General features: G+C 47.4%; 2 protein-coding genes across 3 annotated transcripts in view; one reads left to right on the top strand and one right to left on the bottom strand.

Annotated features, from left to right (window-relative positions):
• The first annotated feature begins 817 nt into the window (after nt 1-817).
• On the top strand, nt 818-5,659 carry LOC128419799 (somatostatin-2-like). Its single transcript, XM_053400941.1, has 2 exons — nt 818-1,066; nt 3,558-5,659. The coding sequence occupies exons 1-2, from the start codon at nt 965-967 to the stop codon at nt 3,780-3,782; spliced, it is 327 nt and encodes a 108-aa protein (XP_053256916.1). The 5' UTR covers nt 818-964; the 3' UTR covers nt 3,783-5,659.
• A 9,935-nt stretch (nt 5,660-15,594) lies between these two features.
• Nucleotides 15,595-18,258, bottom strand: part of TARDBP (TAR DNA binding protein) — a 40,592-nt gene continuing 37,928 nt past the window's right edge. For both annotated transcript variants that reach the window (XM_053400935.1, XM_053400936.1), the window contains exon 7: nt 15,595-15,702. In XM_053400935.1, coding sequence (XP_053256910.1) covers nt 15,617-15,702 — 86 coding nt within the window. In that variant the 3' untranslated portion in view covers nt 15,595-15,616. The remainder of the gene's footprint in view (nt 15,703-18,258) is intronic.

Here is an 18,258-nt window from a genome sequence, read left to right as displayed (position 1 = left end):
TATGAAAGCCATCCCAGCTTCAGATTTGATCCCGGAATGTCCCTATTTCTCCCACCAGTGATGCCTCTGCTGAACTCGGGGAGGAGGTGGTGACGACTGTGAGGGAGCACCCTGTTGCCTCTCCATGGCCACTGCTGCCAGCCTCCTCCCTTGGGCAGCTTATAGAGGTGAAGAGAGGCCGCGGCCACTGAGGCCCAGCCCCATGTGAGGGCCAGCTCTGAGGAGCAGACAGAGGGCAGGGCCACTCTGGGGTGGGAAGAAAGGGGGAGTGGAGCAGAGCAGAAGGAGTCTTGATTTGTATTTATTTAAAAAAATGCTTTGTGCAGCCACGTCTGATCTTGCCCTCTTCTAAAATTTATCTGTCGGTGTGTGTTTTCCTTTTTTGTAAACCTACTGAAGAATACAATAAAATGAGGGTAAGGGGTTTTTCTCAGGATGGTGGAGGGTGTGTGTGCTGTGTCCTATTGGTGTAGTAACGGTGGCACTTGCCCTTCTTCTGACAGGAAATGCTGTGCAGGTGGGTGGACAAAGAAATGGGGGTTGGGGGGGGTCTGTTGGGGGTGAGTGAGAAATGTCCCAATTTTCATCTGAGCAGCGTTGGAGGGCACGGCTATGCAACCTCGTTCCAACTTCCGATGCATTTTAGGAGAGGCTAAGTAAAATAAAACGATTGCACGTCTCCCTCTGTTGTTGTTTTCCCTTCTTTCAATTCAAAATGTGCCCCTGGACTTGTCATTCCTCCGGATCACTAGTCTTCACCCACGGAGAGGCTCGTGCTGACTACCCACCAAAGTGCCATTGGCTTGCCGGGTGGATTTGACTGCCTGCGTCACTCAGGCACAGCTCAGGGAGGGCTTTATAAAAAGCAGGTGCCGCATCCTGCTCTTGAGGACAAGACTGGACTAGGGAACAGCTCTGTCCCTCTCAGCCTTAGAACCAAGGAGCTTCCGGGGGAACCTCTGCCATGCAGCTGGTGGCCAGGCTGATCGCTGTTCTGTTGCTGGTGTGGAGCATGAGAGCATCCGCCTTGCCTGGGGAGGATAAGTTTTCTGTACAGAGCAGCAGGGTGAGTTGAAAAGGGACAGCGTTCCTTAAAAATTCTAGGGTTTTGTGCAGAAGGCTTTTAAGGTTTCTGGTGCTTTAAAGGATGGGCAAAGCTGCCTGGTGGAGGAGAAGAGACTGTGCACAAGAGGGAGGCTTTTTGGAGAGGATGGAAAGGGAATGGGAGTACGAACAGATGTAAATAATGGGGAGATCTGAGGAATAAAGAAAGTGAGCAAAAGGGGAGTAAGTCAAATACCGAAGAAGGGTTTTTTCCAAGGTTACTGTCTTCTTTTCTTGAGTAAATAATACCAAACTCAAACTAAGGACTAGCATCGGAATGCAGAGAGAAGGAGATATTTTGCAGTGCAACCCCGGAGTCCTGCCTGGCTCAATTAGCAGGACTTATTCCCAGGTAAGTGGAGGCTGGATAGCAGGCTAAGGGAAGGAAGGAGAGGAGAAGAAACAGAAAGAAGGAGAGGGAAGGAGAGTGGGTCCATCAAAGCAAGAGAGAGGTGAGAAGGGCTTTTAGTTAAATGCATGCCTCTTGTTTAGAAAGGATGTCAGCAGTGGCAAAACAGTCCTCTGGGGGGACACTGCAGCTGAGTGGTAGAGCATCTTCTTCGCATGCCGGAGTTCCCAGGTGGAATCTCTGGCATCTCCAGGAAGGGCTGGGAATATCCCCTGCCTGAAACCCTGGATAACTTCTGCCAGTCAGTGTAGACAATACTGAGCTAGACAGACCAAAGGTCTGATTCAAGATAAGGCAGTGTTCTTCTAATGACTACCGTTTGTTTTCTCCTTTTCCTGATCGAAATCCAACAGGTGTGGTTCCCCAAAAAATTTTTTTAGAGAGGTGGGGACTACACCTGTTACATTTCTCCCTGTGGTTAAATGCACCACTGGGAAGTATGTGGGCAGGAGGGGGTACGCAGTACAGTCCTAAACATGTCGACTCGAATGTCCTATTGAAATCAATACAGTTTGCTCTCAGGTGTTTGAGATTGCAACCATAATTTACAAAGGCACAAAGGGCTAAAATAAAAATTGACTCACATATACTAAGGGTAGTTAGTGATATTAGCTTACTGTTGTGTGCCAGGGAATGAGCTAAGCTATTACTATTTCCAATTTTAAATGCCTTTTTTCGCTGTCACGCTGCGCAAATTAGCTCTGTCTCTTATGAACTAGCATCTTTATTTGATCAGGGAGATTAAACTACTAGGCAGTGAAGCCTGCATTCCATTTCCCTTCCACCACACATGCATTCTTTGCTAAGCATTAAGTCTATGAATCCTTAACAGCAGGGTGAAATGCAGAAACCCCATCTATGTAGCTTCCTGGGGGCATTGCCTGTGTCGAATCCCTGTTTGCTGTGCTGTTCTGAAATTATATTTATGTTTATAAAAAACCATTTGCATGTTTCTTCTCAGTCCAAAAAAGCAGCCCCCACCAAAGTGGCTCAAGTGAGGGAGGTGGCTGGATATATTATATAGGATAAAACCAGGAACAGGATAAAACAAGCAAAGCATGAATATCAGGCACAAACTTCAAAGGAAGCTAAAAGTGAGGGGGGGAGGAAGTCTTGAGGAAGGGCTGTAGCTCAGTGGTTAGAGCAGAACTTTTCAAACTAGAGCATCTGCTTTACATGAAGAAGGGCCCCAGCACTGATCCCTGGCATCACCAGGTAGGACTGGCCCCATGCCTGAAATTGCTTGAGAGCTGCTGCCAGTCAGTGCAGACAATACTGAGCTAGGCAGGCCAAGGATCTCGCTTGGTATAAGGTGGCACCCTATGTTTCTGTGTCTTCAGGAAAGGGCCATAGCTCATGCTTTGCATGCAGAAGGTCCTAGGTTAAAACTGTGGCATCTCCAGGTATACCCTCTGCCTGGAGAGATGCTGCCAGTCAGTGCAGGCAGTCCTGAGATAGATGGACCAACAACCTGATGCAGTATTGCAAAAGGCTGCAGTTCAATGGCAGAGCACCTGCCTTGCATTAAGAAGGTTTCAGATTCTATCCTGGCATCTCCAGTTTTAAAATATCAGGTAGAAGGAGAAGTGAGCATCCGGCTGATGCCAATTATGATAATATATTTCAATCCCACCTTCCTTCCAAGTAGCCATACCTGGTTCGTCTCCCCACCCCATTTCATCCTCACAACAACCTTGTGAGGTGGGTTAGGCTGAGAGAAGACAGGTAACCTAGTGAGCTTCATGGGCAAATGGAGATTCGAACCCAGGTTGCCCAGGTCCTAGTCCAGCACTCAAACCACTACACCACACTGGCTCTCAGCCTTTGTATGACCTGGCTGACTTTTCTGAGAACTGGGTGCTAGACAGTGATGGATCTTTGGTCTGATCCAGCAGCCAGACGCTTCTGACGTTCTCCATGTTTTTTATTTCCCACAGTGACTCTCTGTTTTTAAAACACCTTTACACTCTCCAGCAAGGGGGGAGTGACTCACTTTCCTGCTTTCTCTTTGCCCTCTGCCCTACTGCTTGCTTTGTGATTGCAGGAGCAAACCAAAGCCCGAAAAGGTCTGATCCTGAAAATGCTGGCAGATCTACTGGATGGGGTGGACGTGAGCCGTGATGGGACGGCTTCCTCCGATGCGGAAGACCTGTTCGAAAGCAACCTGGAGGAAGAGCCCTCTGTGTTGGGGAGGTTACCCCAGCTCACCCAGAGGGATCGCAAAGCCCCCTGTAAAAACTTCTTCTGGAAAACGTTCACTGCCTGCTAACACCACCAGCACCAAGCACTCATTCCCCAGCCTTCCCCTTGTATTTACTCATGGATCTGGGGGAGGGGGGCTCCGACTCTTCTCTCACTGTGTAGGGTTGCCAACTTGGTGGCAGGGGTGGGTGGGGATTAATAGGCCTGGCCTGCTCCCGTCTCTTTAACAGAAGTTTGATCTGCAGCTCTTCCTCCTCCCCCCTAGTCCCTCTTTCCTTTTGTGCTATGTATTTAAAACTGTAAGCCTGAGGGCAGGGATTGTCTTGTTTCAATTAGTTCTATGAAAGCTGTTCTTGGAAGACTTCTTGGCTGGACAATGGGGTACAAACGCCCTAAAAAAATAACAATGATAATAAATTGCGTCCAACATTAACTCCACCCAGAGTAGATCTGATTTGCACTTTCCAAAACAATGTGTGACCCGAAACACAGTCGTCTTTCAAAATTTGCGCTTCCCTGAATTTTGGAAATGCAGTTCTCCAGCCAAGAATTCTTGCAAATATGTTATATCGGGGCAAAGTGTGCATTTAAAAAATGTATTGTGTTACTGAAAAAAGCATATAAAAACACTATAAAAATATTAGGGGCAATTCCTTTGCAAAATGCTTATATCAGGCAAAACCATGTACAAAAAAATGTGTATATCAGAAGAAATTTGCACCCAAATGCTGTTGAATGTTCACGGAAACTTGTAGTGTGCTCAACATAAACTAATGTGGCAAATGGAACACAAGAAAAATAAGAAACAGTGAGAAACTGAAATTGACAATTTCACCCATTCCTCAGGCTAAAATTATTATTTGATTGTAATTACGGTAATCATGCAACCCAAGGACTGTAGGCCCCTAGCCATAGAAACGTAAGGGAAAGTAATGCATTTGCAGAAATTGTTTCCCTCCACTGAACGAAGAAAGAAACCTTTCTGGCTGCTGATGTCCCATCAGAGTTGCCAACTTTGTTACCAAACTATGCTCCTCTGCCTTTAACCATTGTTTGATGTGCAGGCATTGGTATATAGCACTGCTTATCTCCATGCTGCAAAAAGCTTTCACCCGCTGCTTTCTGCAAATCAACAGGTGCTGTTAAAGGCATAGGAGCATTCCAGATTATTTCCCCCCATGAGTTGGCAACGTTATCTTCTACACGGCTCCTCAATTCCCACATCTGGGATAAATCACTGGACTAGGGGTATTCAGGATTTGTGGGTTGCAGTCAACTTTTACTTAGAGTAGACCCACTGGAATGTAAAAGCATGAATAAAGCCACATTCACATATTTGAAGCACTATGATACCACTTTAAGCAGTCATGGCTTCCCGCAAAGAATTCTGGGAGCTGTGGTTTGTTAAGGGTACTGAAGGTTGTTAGGAGACCCCTATTCCCTTCTTGGATCTACAATTCCTAGAGTGGTTTAACAATCAAGAGGGAACTCTGCAAACTGCAGCTCTGGGAGGGGAAGAGGGGTCTGCTAACAACCCTCAATTCCCTTAACAAACTACAACTCCCAGGATTCTTTCGGGGAGGCCAATGACTGTTTAAAGTGGTATGATACTGTTATGATATGAAGGTGGCCTAATTTAGGTCCATGCATTTCAGTAAGTGTACACCAAACAAAATTTAAAGACGTCCCACTATTTTTAATAGAAATCCATAGATGAGGGTGTGTACTTTTGTGACAGAGACTGGAATGGATTTCTTTTAGCTGGCATGGAGCAGATTGGGGGTTGTTGCTGGGGGCCTTTGCAACACAGAGCGGAAAATAACCGACCACATGTCAGTCTCTGCAGATCAAACAGGGCTGTTGAAAGGAACATGGAAACAAGGGAGCAGTTGAGACAATGGCTCTGCCCCACATTGTGCATCATCTCTGGCCTCACTAAATTACTGTACACAAAAAAAACAACACCTCAACCAGCCATTGTTTTAAAAAGCATCTGTCCATCTTCGTTTGCTCTCTCCCCTTTTTTTTTAAGAAATAAAAAATCTTCATCCAATGTTTCAAACTTTTGGTTTCATGATGGTTCCATCCACAAATAAAGCATGACCTATGGGCGCCTTGGGAATACGACCTGAAATTTGTTTTTTCCTTTTTTTTCCTTACTACCGCGGCACGTCCTTCGAAAGCCTGCTTCCAGGCTTGGATTCCGGACAGATCAAAATGCACAGAGTAAAATGATAATGTTTGCTCCCATGTGAGGGAGCAATGGCCACCACTTTGGATGGCTTTAAAAGACATGACCAATTCATGGAGGAGGGAAAGGCTATCAGCTCTGGCTGTGCTCTACTGTCCAAGGCAGTTGGCCTCCATTTGTCTCACTAGACAATGGAGTATGCTTCTCCATTAGCAGTGACCTTCCTGGGGTGCGAGCCTGGGCAGCGTATATGAAGGTCCTGGGCGGCCCAGACAACAAACCCCCTCTTGGCCTCACTGATGTGGTCCAAAGGAAAGCAGAGCAGTACATTTGGCAACAGCTTGGCTGCAGGACCTGCTGATAGGAGGCATACAATCATCTTAGGGACTCTACTCCAGATTTGTGAAGGTTTATGCGTTAGTCTTTTCTTCTCCTGAAGATATCCCTCAAGGCAGCAGAGGTTTAGGATCAGAGTTTTCCTTCTCCTATTAGGGCTTTCTTCCCAGGTTGATGAGACCCATCTGCCCCCCCCCACTTCCCTTTACAGCATGTGCAGAAACCACCTACTTGACTGTGGTGTGATGGCCTGGGATTCGGAGTCGGATGCTGAACCTGAGGAATCCCAGCCTGCACAGGGTTCCCCGCCTCCAGAACCAGCTGAGCCAGGGCTGGAGCTTGAGCCTGAAGGGTCCTCACCTGTGCTGGATCCTCAGGTGCAGGCACCAGCTGAGTCTGCTCTGGCTCCTGAGGTGATGGAGGACCCATTGCCTGCAGGTGCTCCACTCTCAGCCCCGTCAGAGGAAGCTGAGGTTGCCTCTGGGTCCAGTAACCCTCCAGCCTCTCCTGGGCTGCAGAGGCTCAGGGCAGAGAGGCAGAGGGAACTAAGTTCCCTCAGGAGAAGTGCTCGCCTCCAGGCCGGGAGAGGCAAGTCACCTGAGGATCATGGCCGTCCTATGCCTCAGGGCAGATAAAAGCCAGCCAGCCCCAGACTCAAGTTGTGGAAGCAACATTGTTGGTCGCCAGTTCCTGCCTGAACCCTGCCCTGCACCCAGCCTCAGCTTTTACGGACTGCTTCCATATTGCTCCTTCAACCTCAGACTGGACTAGGACCTCGTCTCTCAATCTGCCCATGGGACCAGCACAATTGGCCTTGTCTGCTCAATTCTCCAGAGACTGGATTTACATGCAAGGGAAGTCCCTAACTCATTTAGTGTTTGAGACCCATCAGATACCCCTCACCATTCAAAGCCGTTCCCAGGGTGTGGCCACTGCCACATGCTGACAGCTTCTTGGAGCCATAGGTGAGTGAGAGCTGAGTGCAGGGTGAGGACCTAAAGGGGACAAACTACCCCAGAAGGAGCACAATATGTCCCCCACCAGAGGTACTATCCCTCCCCTAACATCCCATACTGCCCGTAGCCTCTGAATACCAGTCACAGGGAGCTGTTGCACTTATGTGCTGCTTTCAGTCCACTGTGAAAATAGACTGCTGGAACCGGCAGCCAAGCTCTTCTTATGTTCTTAAGTTGGCTGGCTTTTCCAAGCCTCTCCAGACAGAAGGCTAAAAGAGATTGCTCATCCTCCCCCATGCTTGGGAGAAGGGCCTTCCCAGGTAACTACCAGAAATAAATGGACCCTCCTTAGCCATAGGCAGCCCACCTCCAAATTCTAGTTGTTGGGAATCACAAGTATAGTGCTATTGTGACAAAGGTTCATCTTTTCCAACATCTGGGTTGCAGCTGCAAAGAGCTGCAAAAATACATAGTGTGGGGACTTTCAGAGCATATCCCGAGGACTAGGAAGAGGGAGGGATGGAAGAACACATTTTCATCCGTTTCATTACAGCAATGGCTGGGTTAGTTTCTGGCCCTCCTGATGTTGCAAAACCCACCATTCCTGACCATGCTGGCTGGGGTTAATGGGAACTGTAAAGGGTGTGCTTATTTCTCAAGCATTTCAGCTCCAATTATCACTGACTGTAATTTCTGTATCCCATTGCCATTTAGCTCCCACCTGAGTTTGCAATCCTTGTGAACGATACTGATGCCAACAAAGGAAACACACTGAATGTTAATTCACCACGGACAATGAACCAGCAGCTACAGACAAAGGACATTACACACACACACACCAGCAGCAGCAACAGCAGCATCCCCACCACTTTTGCCTTGTCCCTATTATGCTTGCCTAAAAACCTACACAGAAACCAGTGCCAGGATGGAAACGCTCTGCAGCAGCCTCCTCCCAAGAGGCAGAAGAACCGCACAGCCAGAATCTCCAGCAGTCAACGAGGCATCGAAAAAGCAGCCTGACAACCAGCAAAGTGCCAATGAGAAATGTGCCCTTTGCAAAGGAAGACGGGTGGTGTGTGTGAGGGGAGGTGGTCACATTAGTGGGAATTGCTCATCACCCTAGGGGTGAAGTCAGGAGCCTTGCAACCAACGCAGATGACACTGAAGGTGACGGAAGGCTTGTACCGATCCACGCCTCCCTCTGCCCAGCGCTGGGCCATAGGGCTTTTGCATAGTCAGTTTCATGTGAAGAGAAAACGCCAGAGTTGGTTTTTTTTAATGTGCACTTCCAAGTTACTTTCATTTTCTTTCCTTTTTTATATAATTTTTTAATTGAGTTTTACAATTTAACAATCACTCAAACAACATAATGTGACAATTATCATATAAAGGAGAAGAGGAAAACTCCTCCCCATGTCTTCCCTCAGCTTCCCCTTTTGGTTCTTTAAATATTTACTACTTCTGCTTAATTGTTATCTTACTTTTATGATCTTACACCTAAATGCTCTATATTCTAATCATCTTCATCCCAAATTTTCTTTCATAATTACATCTTGCACTCAGTTACATTCCATATTATTATTTCTTGACCTTTGAACTTATTTTCTTGTCTGTAAGTGTTTAGTCAAACCCTGCTAGTGAGTCCATTTCTTTGCAGTATTTCTGTAAGTACAATATGAAACCTTCCCAGTCATTTTTAAAGTCTTCATTGTCATTGTCTCTGATTCTAGTTGCTTTCATTTTCAAAGCGAATTTCTCCAAATCATCGAACGGTTATAGCTCCCGTTGGTAGAGCATGATTCTCTTCATCGCAGAGTTGTGGGTTCCAGCATCACATTGGGCAAAAGATTCCTGCATTACAGGGGGTTGGACTAGATGACCCTCATGGTCCCTTCCCACTCTGCAATTCTATTATTCTAAGAAAACTCAGCTAGTATGAGGTTAAATGCTTTTAAAGGTAAAGGGTAAAGGGACACCTGACCATTAGGTCCAGTCGCGGACAACTCTGGGGTTGCAGTGCTCATCTCGCTTTATTGGCCGAGGGAGCAGGCGTACAGCTCCCAGGTCATGTGGCCAGCATGACTAAACCGCTTCTGGCGAACCAGAGCAGCGCACGGAAATGCAGTTTACCTTCCCGCTGGAGTGGTACCTATTTATCTACTTGCACTTTGATATGCTTTCGAACGGCTAAGTTGGCAGGAGCAGGGACCAAGCAACGGGAGCTAACCCTGTCGCAGGGATTTGAACCGCCAGCCTTCTGATTGCCAAGCGCTAGGCTGCTGCCTTATCCTGAGTCAGACCATTGGCTCCATCTAACTCAATATTGTCAATATTGACTGGCAGCAGCTCCCCTGAGTTTCAGACAAAGGACTCTCTCTTAGCCCTACCTAGATATGCTGATAATTGAACCCAGGATTTTTTGCATGCAAAGCAGATGCTCTGCCACTGAGCTATGACCCTTCCCCGAGAAAAGACGTCCTCTCTCCCCATCACTGTATCCATTTCCAAACTCCAGTCATAGTCCCAGGTGAGCAAACGAATCACCAAAATGATAGGGGAGGGGAGCAAGAATCTGATCTCGAACCTGTGCTTCAGCACAAGGCCTGCGAGAAGGCAGGCTGCCTCACCCACCCACCACTGGGAGCTAGCAGAGTGGAAAAAGCTGCCTGATCCCTCTTGCAGAGCAGAAAATCCAGGCCAACACTGAGCCGGGGATCAGCTGGCAAGGATGTGGGTTGGTGAAATCCAGGAAGGACTGAGCTGGGGAAGGCTGTTTAGTGTCCCCAGGAATGCAGCTTGAATCACAGGCGAGAGATCCAAAGGGACCTGCACAACAAAGACATAAACTTCTGCAGCTTGTGAACGCAGCAGGATGGAGGGAGGGTGGAAGGTCACCCCATCGCACTATTTCCCCCCAGTATGGCTGGAGGTAAAGGTAAAGGTAAAGGTACCCCTGCCCGTACGGGCCAGTCTTGACAGACTGTAGGGTTGTGCGCTCATCTCACTCTATAGGCCAGGAGCCAGCGCTGTCCGAAGACACTTCCGGGTCACGTGGCCAGCGTGACGAAGCTGCATCTGGTGAGCCAGTGCAGGACACGGAAACACCGTTTACCTTCCCGCTGGTAAGCGGTCCCTATTTATCTACTTGCACCCGGGGGTGCTTTCGAACTGCTAGGTTGGCAGGCGCTGGGACCGAACGACGGGAGCGCACCCCGCCGCGGGGATTCGAACCGCCGACCATGCGATCGGCAAGTCCTAGGCGCTGAGGTTTTACCCAAAGCGCCACCCGCATCCCTAGTATGGCTGGAGAGCTGCATCTGAATAGCAAAAGGCTTTCCAGATGACGCAGGAGTCTTCCTTTTGCGGGAGCAGGAGAAAACAAGAGACTTGGGTTATTACCGAAGTCATCCCACTAATCTGAAAGGCTTCACGCAGAGCAAGCTCCAGGCATGATGTAAGACCAGAAGAGGAGCCCTGCTGGATCAGCTCAGAGGCTCTCCTGGTCCAGCATCCTGGTCTCAAAGCAGCCAATTGTGGGGCGGGCACTAACAGGAAGCTCAGAAGTGGAGTGCAACCGCAGTGCCCCTGCCTGCTGTTTGATGCTCCTTAAAAGTCATAAGAACTTAAGAAGAGGCTGTTGGATCAGGTCAAGGGAACATCGGAGTCCAGCTTCCTGTTCCCGGGGTGGCCCACTAAATACCTCCTGAAGCCCAGAGGCAGATCATGAAGGCAACAGCCCCTCTCCCATAGATACCCATAAGAAGAGCCCAGTTGGCCCATCTAATCCAGTATCCTGTTCTCAGAGCAGCCAGCCAAATGCCCCCAAAGGAAGCCCTCAAGCAAGACCTGAGTGGAGGGTCGCAGATACCCACATCCTTACCCCAGAGAGACTCATTCCAGAGGGTAACCATATTAGGTCTTCCGTAGTGAACACACACACCTTTTTGCCTCTCAAGGAGCAAAAAACTTATTCCTCCCTATGTATGCACGTTTGCTCCTTTGGATAGTGGAAAGAGGGTGCCATTTTCCACCATGGAAGGGACAAAGGGTGATTTTGGGGGAAAAGAGAAGAAGCAGCAGCTAGACCATCATTCTTGTTGACACCGGATTAATCTCTCCCCGCTTCTCATCTGGGCTCTACTTAACAGCACCGTAATGACCAGAAATTGCCTCTGACAAATCAATGGTGAGGTTTGCCTAGTCGCAGCTGCCATGCCGATGGACGAGTCATTATTCTTTCAATTTAGCCCCCTGATGCCTCTTAGCATGCCTTTCGGGCTCCCCGTATGGCGTTCCTTAGCCTGGCTTGCAGGGCAACTTCCCAAGGCTGACCCCCTCCACCCACACCCTGGAGAATGGCCTAATGAGAATGAATGGAAAGCCCTTTCACAGCAAATGGGACGCAGGTGGCTCAAAATGGCTTTTTCTCTTGGCCACTTTAAAACCGGGAGAGGGGGGAAGGGGGAGGGAGGCAAAACTATTCACACCATATATTGGAGGGACTCAGATACCACTTTAACCAGTAATGGCCTCCCGGCCGCCCCCCCCCCCCGAGTTCTGGGAGCTGCAGTTTGTAAAGGTGCTGAGAGTTGTTCAGAAGCCCCCTATTCCCCCACCGTACCCTCCAACATTTCTCTGCTGAAAACAGGGACAGCCTAAGGAAAAGCAGGACATTCCGGGATCAAATCAGAAACTGGGACGGCTTCTGCAAATCCAGGACTGTCCCTGGTAAAATAGGGATGCTTGGAGGGTCTGCCACCCCAGAGTTACAATTCCCATAGTGGTTTAACAATCAACCCTTCTTCATGGGGAGTTCTGGGGACTGTAGCTCCATGAGGGTCGCTTAAGAAAAGCACACACCCTCACCTATGGATTTCTATTAATATGACTAGGTCATCACCAATGAAGTTTTACTCAGCATAGAGCCACTGAAATAAAAGGAACTAAGTGAGGACACATTCACCCCATACATTTAAGGCACTATACCATGTTAAACAGCCATGGTTTCCTGCTCCCTCAAAACAAAACAAAACAAAGTATTCTGGGAGCTGTGGTTTATCACAGGTGCTAAGAGTTGAGGAGACTCCTATTCCCCTTACAGCGTTACAATTCTCTGGGAAAAGGGATTGACTATTAAGCTACTCTAGGAATTGAAGCTGGGCTCTTCCTGACCGGAAGAGTCCGCGACCAGAAGGAGGAGGAGTATCAGGAAGAATGGAAGAAATTTAATGATTATTTAGTTAAATTTGTTAAGTTAAACTAACTGGAAATAGCTTGCAGATACTTAATGGGTTTAGGATTTTATTTATGTTAAGTGATGAATTAATATGTTTAATTCTATAAGGTGAAGATTTAAGGATGTTAATGTTTAAGTTAAATTTCATAAAAATTGGGATTTGGAAAACCATTAAAAGGACATGGAATGAAATTCAACCAAGGGGATGCGAGGAAGTCACTTAACAAAGTTAACAACTGTATTTTTTAATAAGGCTATGATTTATGTTTATTTTGATTGTTTGTCTTGTGTGTGTTTGTTTGTTTGTTTGTTTGTTTATAATATTGTGAAAACCAATAAAAAAATTTGGGGGGGATAGGACTTGAAGCTGGGGTGGGGAGATAAGGATAAGGGGATAACTCTCAGCAACTGTAACAAACTACAGCTCCCAGAATGCTTTTGGGGGAAGCCATGGCTGTTCAAAGCAGTATCATAGTGCTTTAAAAGCATGGGGTGAATGTGTCCTGAGTTCCTCAAGCGTCCCTAGATTGCCAAGCTCCCACAAATTCTTCTGGCAGTCCAGCAAGCAGCACCTAGCACATGCCTGATCCTAAGACTCCTTTTCAGCAGCAACAGGATCAACAGTCATTTTGCGACACAGAATCCCCATTAGCTACGAAGTTGAAGCCCATCTTATTCCTTCTGCCTGCGACACTTCATTTTCATCACATATATATTTTCCCCAGGAAAACTTCTGCCTCGAAGGTGCGAAATTGCAATTATACACTTCAGAAGTTGTTTTGAGAAGCAGCAAAGTGTGTGTGTTGGGCGGGGTGGGGGGAACGATGGCTCTCAGATCTTTCAGATTCCATTACGGTCCTTCTGTGAAAACACATCGACTCCCATTAGAGGGATGCCACTCACCCACAGAACCTCCATTTCAAGGCTGAGAAAAGTGATTAAGAAAAGTTGAAAGAAACAGCCTCTCTCTCAGCCAGTCTGGATCTCCTTGACCTGCCAAACGAAGGTGGTAAGTGGTAGGGTAGTGGAACTTTCAGAAGCGCAGAGTCCCTTGATGATGTTATTAGTTATATGCCGCCCATCTGACTGGATTGCCACAGGATTGTTTATCGCTTTGACATCTGCTGGAAGGGCGTTCCACAGGGCGGGCGCCACTACCGAGAAGGCCCTCTGCCTGGTTCCCTGTAGCTTTGCTTCTCGCAATGAGGGAACCGCCAGAAGGCCCTCGGCGCTGGACCTCAGCGTCCGGGCAGAATGATGGGGGTGAAGACGCTCCTTCAGGTATACTGGACCAAGGCCGTTTAGGGCTTTAAAGGTCAGCACCAACACTTTGAATTGTGCTCGGAAACGTACTGGGAGCCAATGTAGGTCTTTCAAGACTGGTGTTATATGGTCTCGGCGGCCGCCCCCAGTCACCAGTCTAGCTGCCGCATTCTGGATTAGTTGTAGTTTCCAAGTCACCTTCAAAGGTAGCCCCACGTAGAGTGCATTGCAGTAGTCCAAGCGGGAGATAACCAGAGCATGCACCACTCTGGCGAGACAGTCCGCAGGCAGATAGGGTCTCAGCCTACGTACCAGATGGAGCTGGTAAACAGCTGCCCTGGACACAGATTTGACCTGTGCCTCCATGGACAGCTGTGAGTCCAAAATGACTCCCAGGCTGCGCACCTGGTCCTTCAGGAGCACAGTTACCCCATTCAGGACCAGGGAATCCTCCACACCTGCCCACCTCCTGTCCCCCCAAAACAGTACTTCTGTCTTGTCAGGATTCAACCTCAATCTGTTAGCCGCCATCCATCCTCCAACTGCCTCCAGACACTCACACAGGACCTTCACCGCCCTCCCTGGTTCTGATTTAAAAGAGAGGTAGAGCTGGGTATCATCCGCATACTGATGAACACCCAGCCCAAACCTCCTGATGATCTCTCCCAGCGGCTGCATGTAAATGTTGAAAAGCATGGGGGAGAGGACAGAACCCTGAGGCACCCCACAAGTGAGAGCCCAAGGGTCTGAACACTCATCCCCCACCACCACTTTCTGAACACGGCCCAGGAGGAAGGAGCGGAACCACTGTATGACAGTGCCCCCAGCTCCCAGCCCCTCAAGACGGTCCAGAAGGATGTTATGGTCGATGGTATCAAACGCCGCTGAGAGATCCAGCAGAACTAGGAAACAGCTCTCATCTCTGTCCCTAGCCCGCCGGAGATCATCAACCAGTGTGACCAAGGCAGTTTCAGTCCCATGATGAGGCCTGAATCCCGACTGGAAGGGATCCAAATGGTCCGCTTCTTCCAGGCGTGCCTGGAGTTGTTCGGCAACCGCTCGCTCAATCACCTTGCCCAAGAATGGAAGATTTGAGACTGGGCGATAGTTGGCCATCGTGGCCACATCTAAAGATGGTTTTTTAAGAAGCGGTTTAATAACCGCCTCTTTCAGCGGGTCTGGGAAGGCTCCCTCACGGAGGGAAGCATTCAGCACCCCACGAAGCCCATCGCCCAGTCCTTCCCGGCCAGCTTTTATAAGCCAGGATGGGCAAGGATCCAGGAGACAGGTGGTTGGCTTCACTCGTCCAAGCAGCCTGTCCACATCCTCGGAGGTAACAGATTGGAATTGATCCCACTCAACTTGACTAGACAGAACTCTAGCACTCTCCCGCCCCGGCCCTGCTCCCACGGTGGAGTCTACTTCTTCCCGAATCTGAGCGATTTTATCTGCAAAAAACTTTGCAAAATCATTGCAGGAGAACATGTGGCCCGTACCACCACCACCCCTCAATTTGTGTGCAGTTTGCATGTGTGAGCGGAGACCAACTGTGAGCAATGATGGAATGCAAAAAAGATAAAGTTTCACATTGCAAGTTTCCTACACTAGAGTGGTATAGTGCTTGCAATGTTGGACTAAGACCTGGGAGACTGTGATTCTAAGTCCCCTACTCAGCCATGAAGCTCAGTGGGTGACCTTAGCCCAGCCTCTGTCTCTCAACCTAAACTTACAGGGTTGTTGTGAAGATAAAATGGGAAGAGGAAAAACATGAGCTCCTTGGAGGAAAGGTGGAATATAAATGCAATCAATCAATCAATCAATCAATCAAAGCTGGTACCAAGAAGTGTGGAGATCAGCACTAACACATAAACCAATAAAATGAACAGAGGCAAGCGTATTTCAGAAGACTTGTTATTGCTTTATTGCTTGTGCAAATAGGGAAGAAAATAGTTGGCAGCCACTGGCAGCTCATGGACAACTTTGGCTGGGAGATCAGGGGCGGTTCCTGTAAAAACACAAAGAGATGCTCATGAATTTCTAAACTGAACTTGTGACCCAACAAGGTCATGCCAATGTTACATTGTAAGTCCCTCCCTCATAATGTGTTGTTGTTGCTGTAAATGGTACAATTCAGCTAAAAACATCCTCCCCCCCCCGAAAAAAGTTAACTATGTTCTGTATTTAATGTAGACCCACTGAAATCAATGGGCATCACTATTGATTTCAATGTGTCTATCTGAGTAAAACTTGGATACAACCCAGTATCTTCCCAAAAACCCACAAGTGAAAACTGCATCCTTTTACAAAAATCTTGTATATGGGCTCTTTTAGCTCCCCCCCCCCCCAATCACTAGTTGCCTTTTAAAAGTAATGCAATGCTACAAACAGCAAAAGCAAATAAATGAATCATAACCCAATATAGCAAGACACGCAAAATAAAATTTATAATGTGCTTAGAAATGTACACTTTGGGGGAAAAAACACATTTGAAACACTTTCTTTTTTTAGGGAATTTCTTTATTGCTTCAACAACAGAACAGAATAACTTAAAATGCCCACATATCTCAATGCAAATGTTTCAAATTCACAGATGATTGTACTGTCAAGGGCCAATGGGAGTTGTAGTTCAGAACATCTGGAGGGCACTGGGTTGCGAAAGGTTGCTTTAGGCATGAAAATTATCTCGAAACTTATTCCTCTGTATGCTTGGAACGGAATCTTCTGCTTATCATCGGCATCATTATTAGCGATCAGTTCTCAAATATTTTCCCTCTGGTGAAAAATATCAACTTGCTTCTCCGAGCTGAAGGGCAGAGGAGGCTGGCACAAATCTGCAGGTGACAGGCAGTGTTTGCTGCCTCACAAAACAGACACCTCGGATAACAAGGGCTGACTGTGATAAGCTGGAAGTGTAATTACAGGATATCTCGGTGCAATTCATCTCTGGAGCAAGGCGGTAGCTGTCACTGTAAGTCAGAATCTCTCTCCATCGGACCTTCTGAGCATGTGGGCGTAGAGAGGAAACAGGCGATAATGCGCAGGAGATTATGTTCAAGTAATTAGAAACGTGGCCTCTGTAAATAAGAAGGGGTGTGGGCGCAGTGGCAGAGCACCTGCTTTGCATGCAGAAGGTCCCAGGTTCAATCCACAGCATATCCAAGTAGGAGTGCGGAAGTCTCCTGCCTTAAACCATGGAGAACCATTGCTACAAGTCAGGAAAGGCAATACTGAGATAGACGGATCTACTCAATGCACAGCAGCTTTTTGATGTCTCAGGGGAAGGATCATAGGTGTCCTGCAGATCACACTTTGTACACAAAAGGTCTGCGATTCAATCACAAGCATCTCCATGTAATGTCCGCTGGAGAGCCACTGCCAGTCATTGCAGGCAATGCTGAGCTAAATGGATCAATAGTCTGACTTGGTATAAGGCAGGTTCCAGTGTTTATTGGCCGTATCCACAGCTCACTGGTAGAGCATCTCCTTTGCAGGCAGAAGGCCCCAGATTCAATCTCCAGCATCTCCAAACCAGATGGGTAAAGACTCCTGTCTGAAAAATTGGTCATCCTTGACTACTGGCCACAGTGGCTGGGGATGATGGGAGTTGTAATACATCAACATCTGGAATGTACCAAGCTGGAGAGGACTGCCACAGGGATGTGGAGCCTCTGACATGCAAGAGAAATAGACTAACATATCCATCCCAAATCGGTATAAGGCAGAACTAATACTTTCACTTTTCTTTTTCTTTTGTAGGTATGTACGCATAGAAACACGTAATTATTCTTAATTTTCAGCTAGATTTGTGATCAATGGTGAATAAAGTAGTTAGTACATTACATTACATGTAAAAAGGAATTGTTAATATTTACACTGTCTACTCAATTTTCAAAACCCACATCATAGCTATACGTTGCCAGTATCACTGCAAAGTTCCTTTATTAATTCTAGCTTAATACCAACTGATAGCACCAAATACTACCATGTACACTACAAGCATAATGTAGTAAAGTATCATATAGGCAAATATTACAAATGCAATCTTATACAACCCATAAATACTGTTTTTAGTTAGCTTGAAGAAAATTTGGCAGTTAATATCTATTCCATATCTGATTGTCAAAAAGTTTATAAATCAGACCCAATCACCCTTAAAGTATTGGGAAGGGGGCTCCCTGCCACCTTGTAACTGAATGCGCTCTGTATCTTTTGCCATGAATTGGGGAAACCTTTTTTTCAGGCTGAGGGCCACATTCTGTTCTGGGCAATGCTCTGGGGGGCCACATGTCAGCGGTGGGTGGGGCTAGAGACAAAAGGAGGTGGAGCAACAAATGTAAATGTTACCTTCATACAACAGGCTAGTCTCTATACACACATGCACACAAATCCCCCTCCAAGCAAGCAGGAGGCATTATCAAAGTTCAGAGACACATTTCCACCCACGGAGGGTGTGAAGCTGAGGCAGTGAGGAGCATGGCCTGAGGTTTGCCCTGTGTAGGGGAAATTAGCCATGGTTTGCATCCAATATTGGGTCATACGCAGAGCAGACCAATTGAAAATA

The sequence above is a fragment of the Podarcis raffonei genome, chromosome 8 (assembly GCF_027172205.1).
Source record: "Podarcis raffonei isolate rPodRaf1 chromosome 8, rPodRaf1.pri, whole genome shotgun sequence".
Lineage (NCBI taxonomy): Eukaryota > Metazoa > Chordata > Lepidosauria > Squamata > Lacertidae > Podarcis > Podarcis raffonei.
This window is presented reverse-complemented; position numbering and strand designations above follow the sequence as displayed.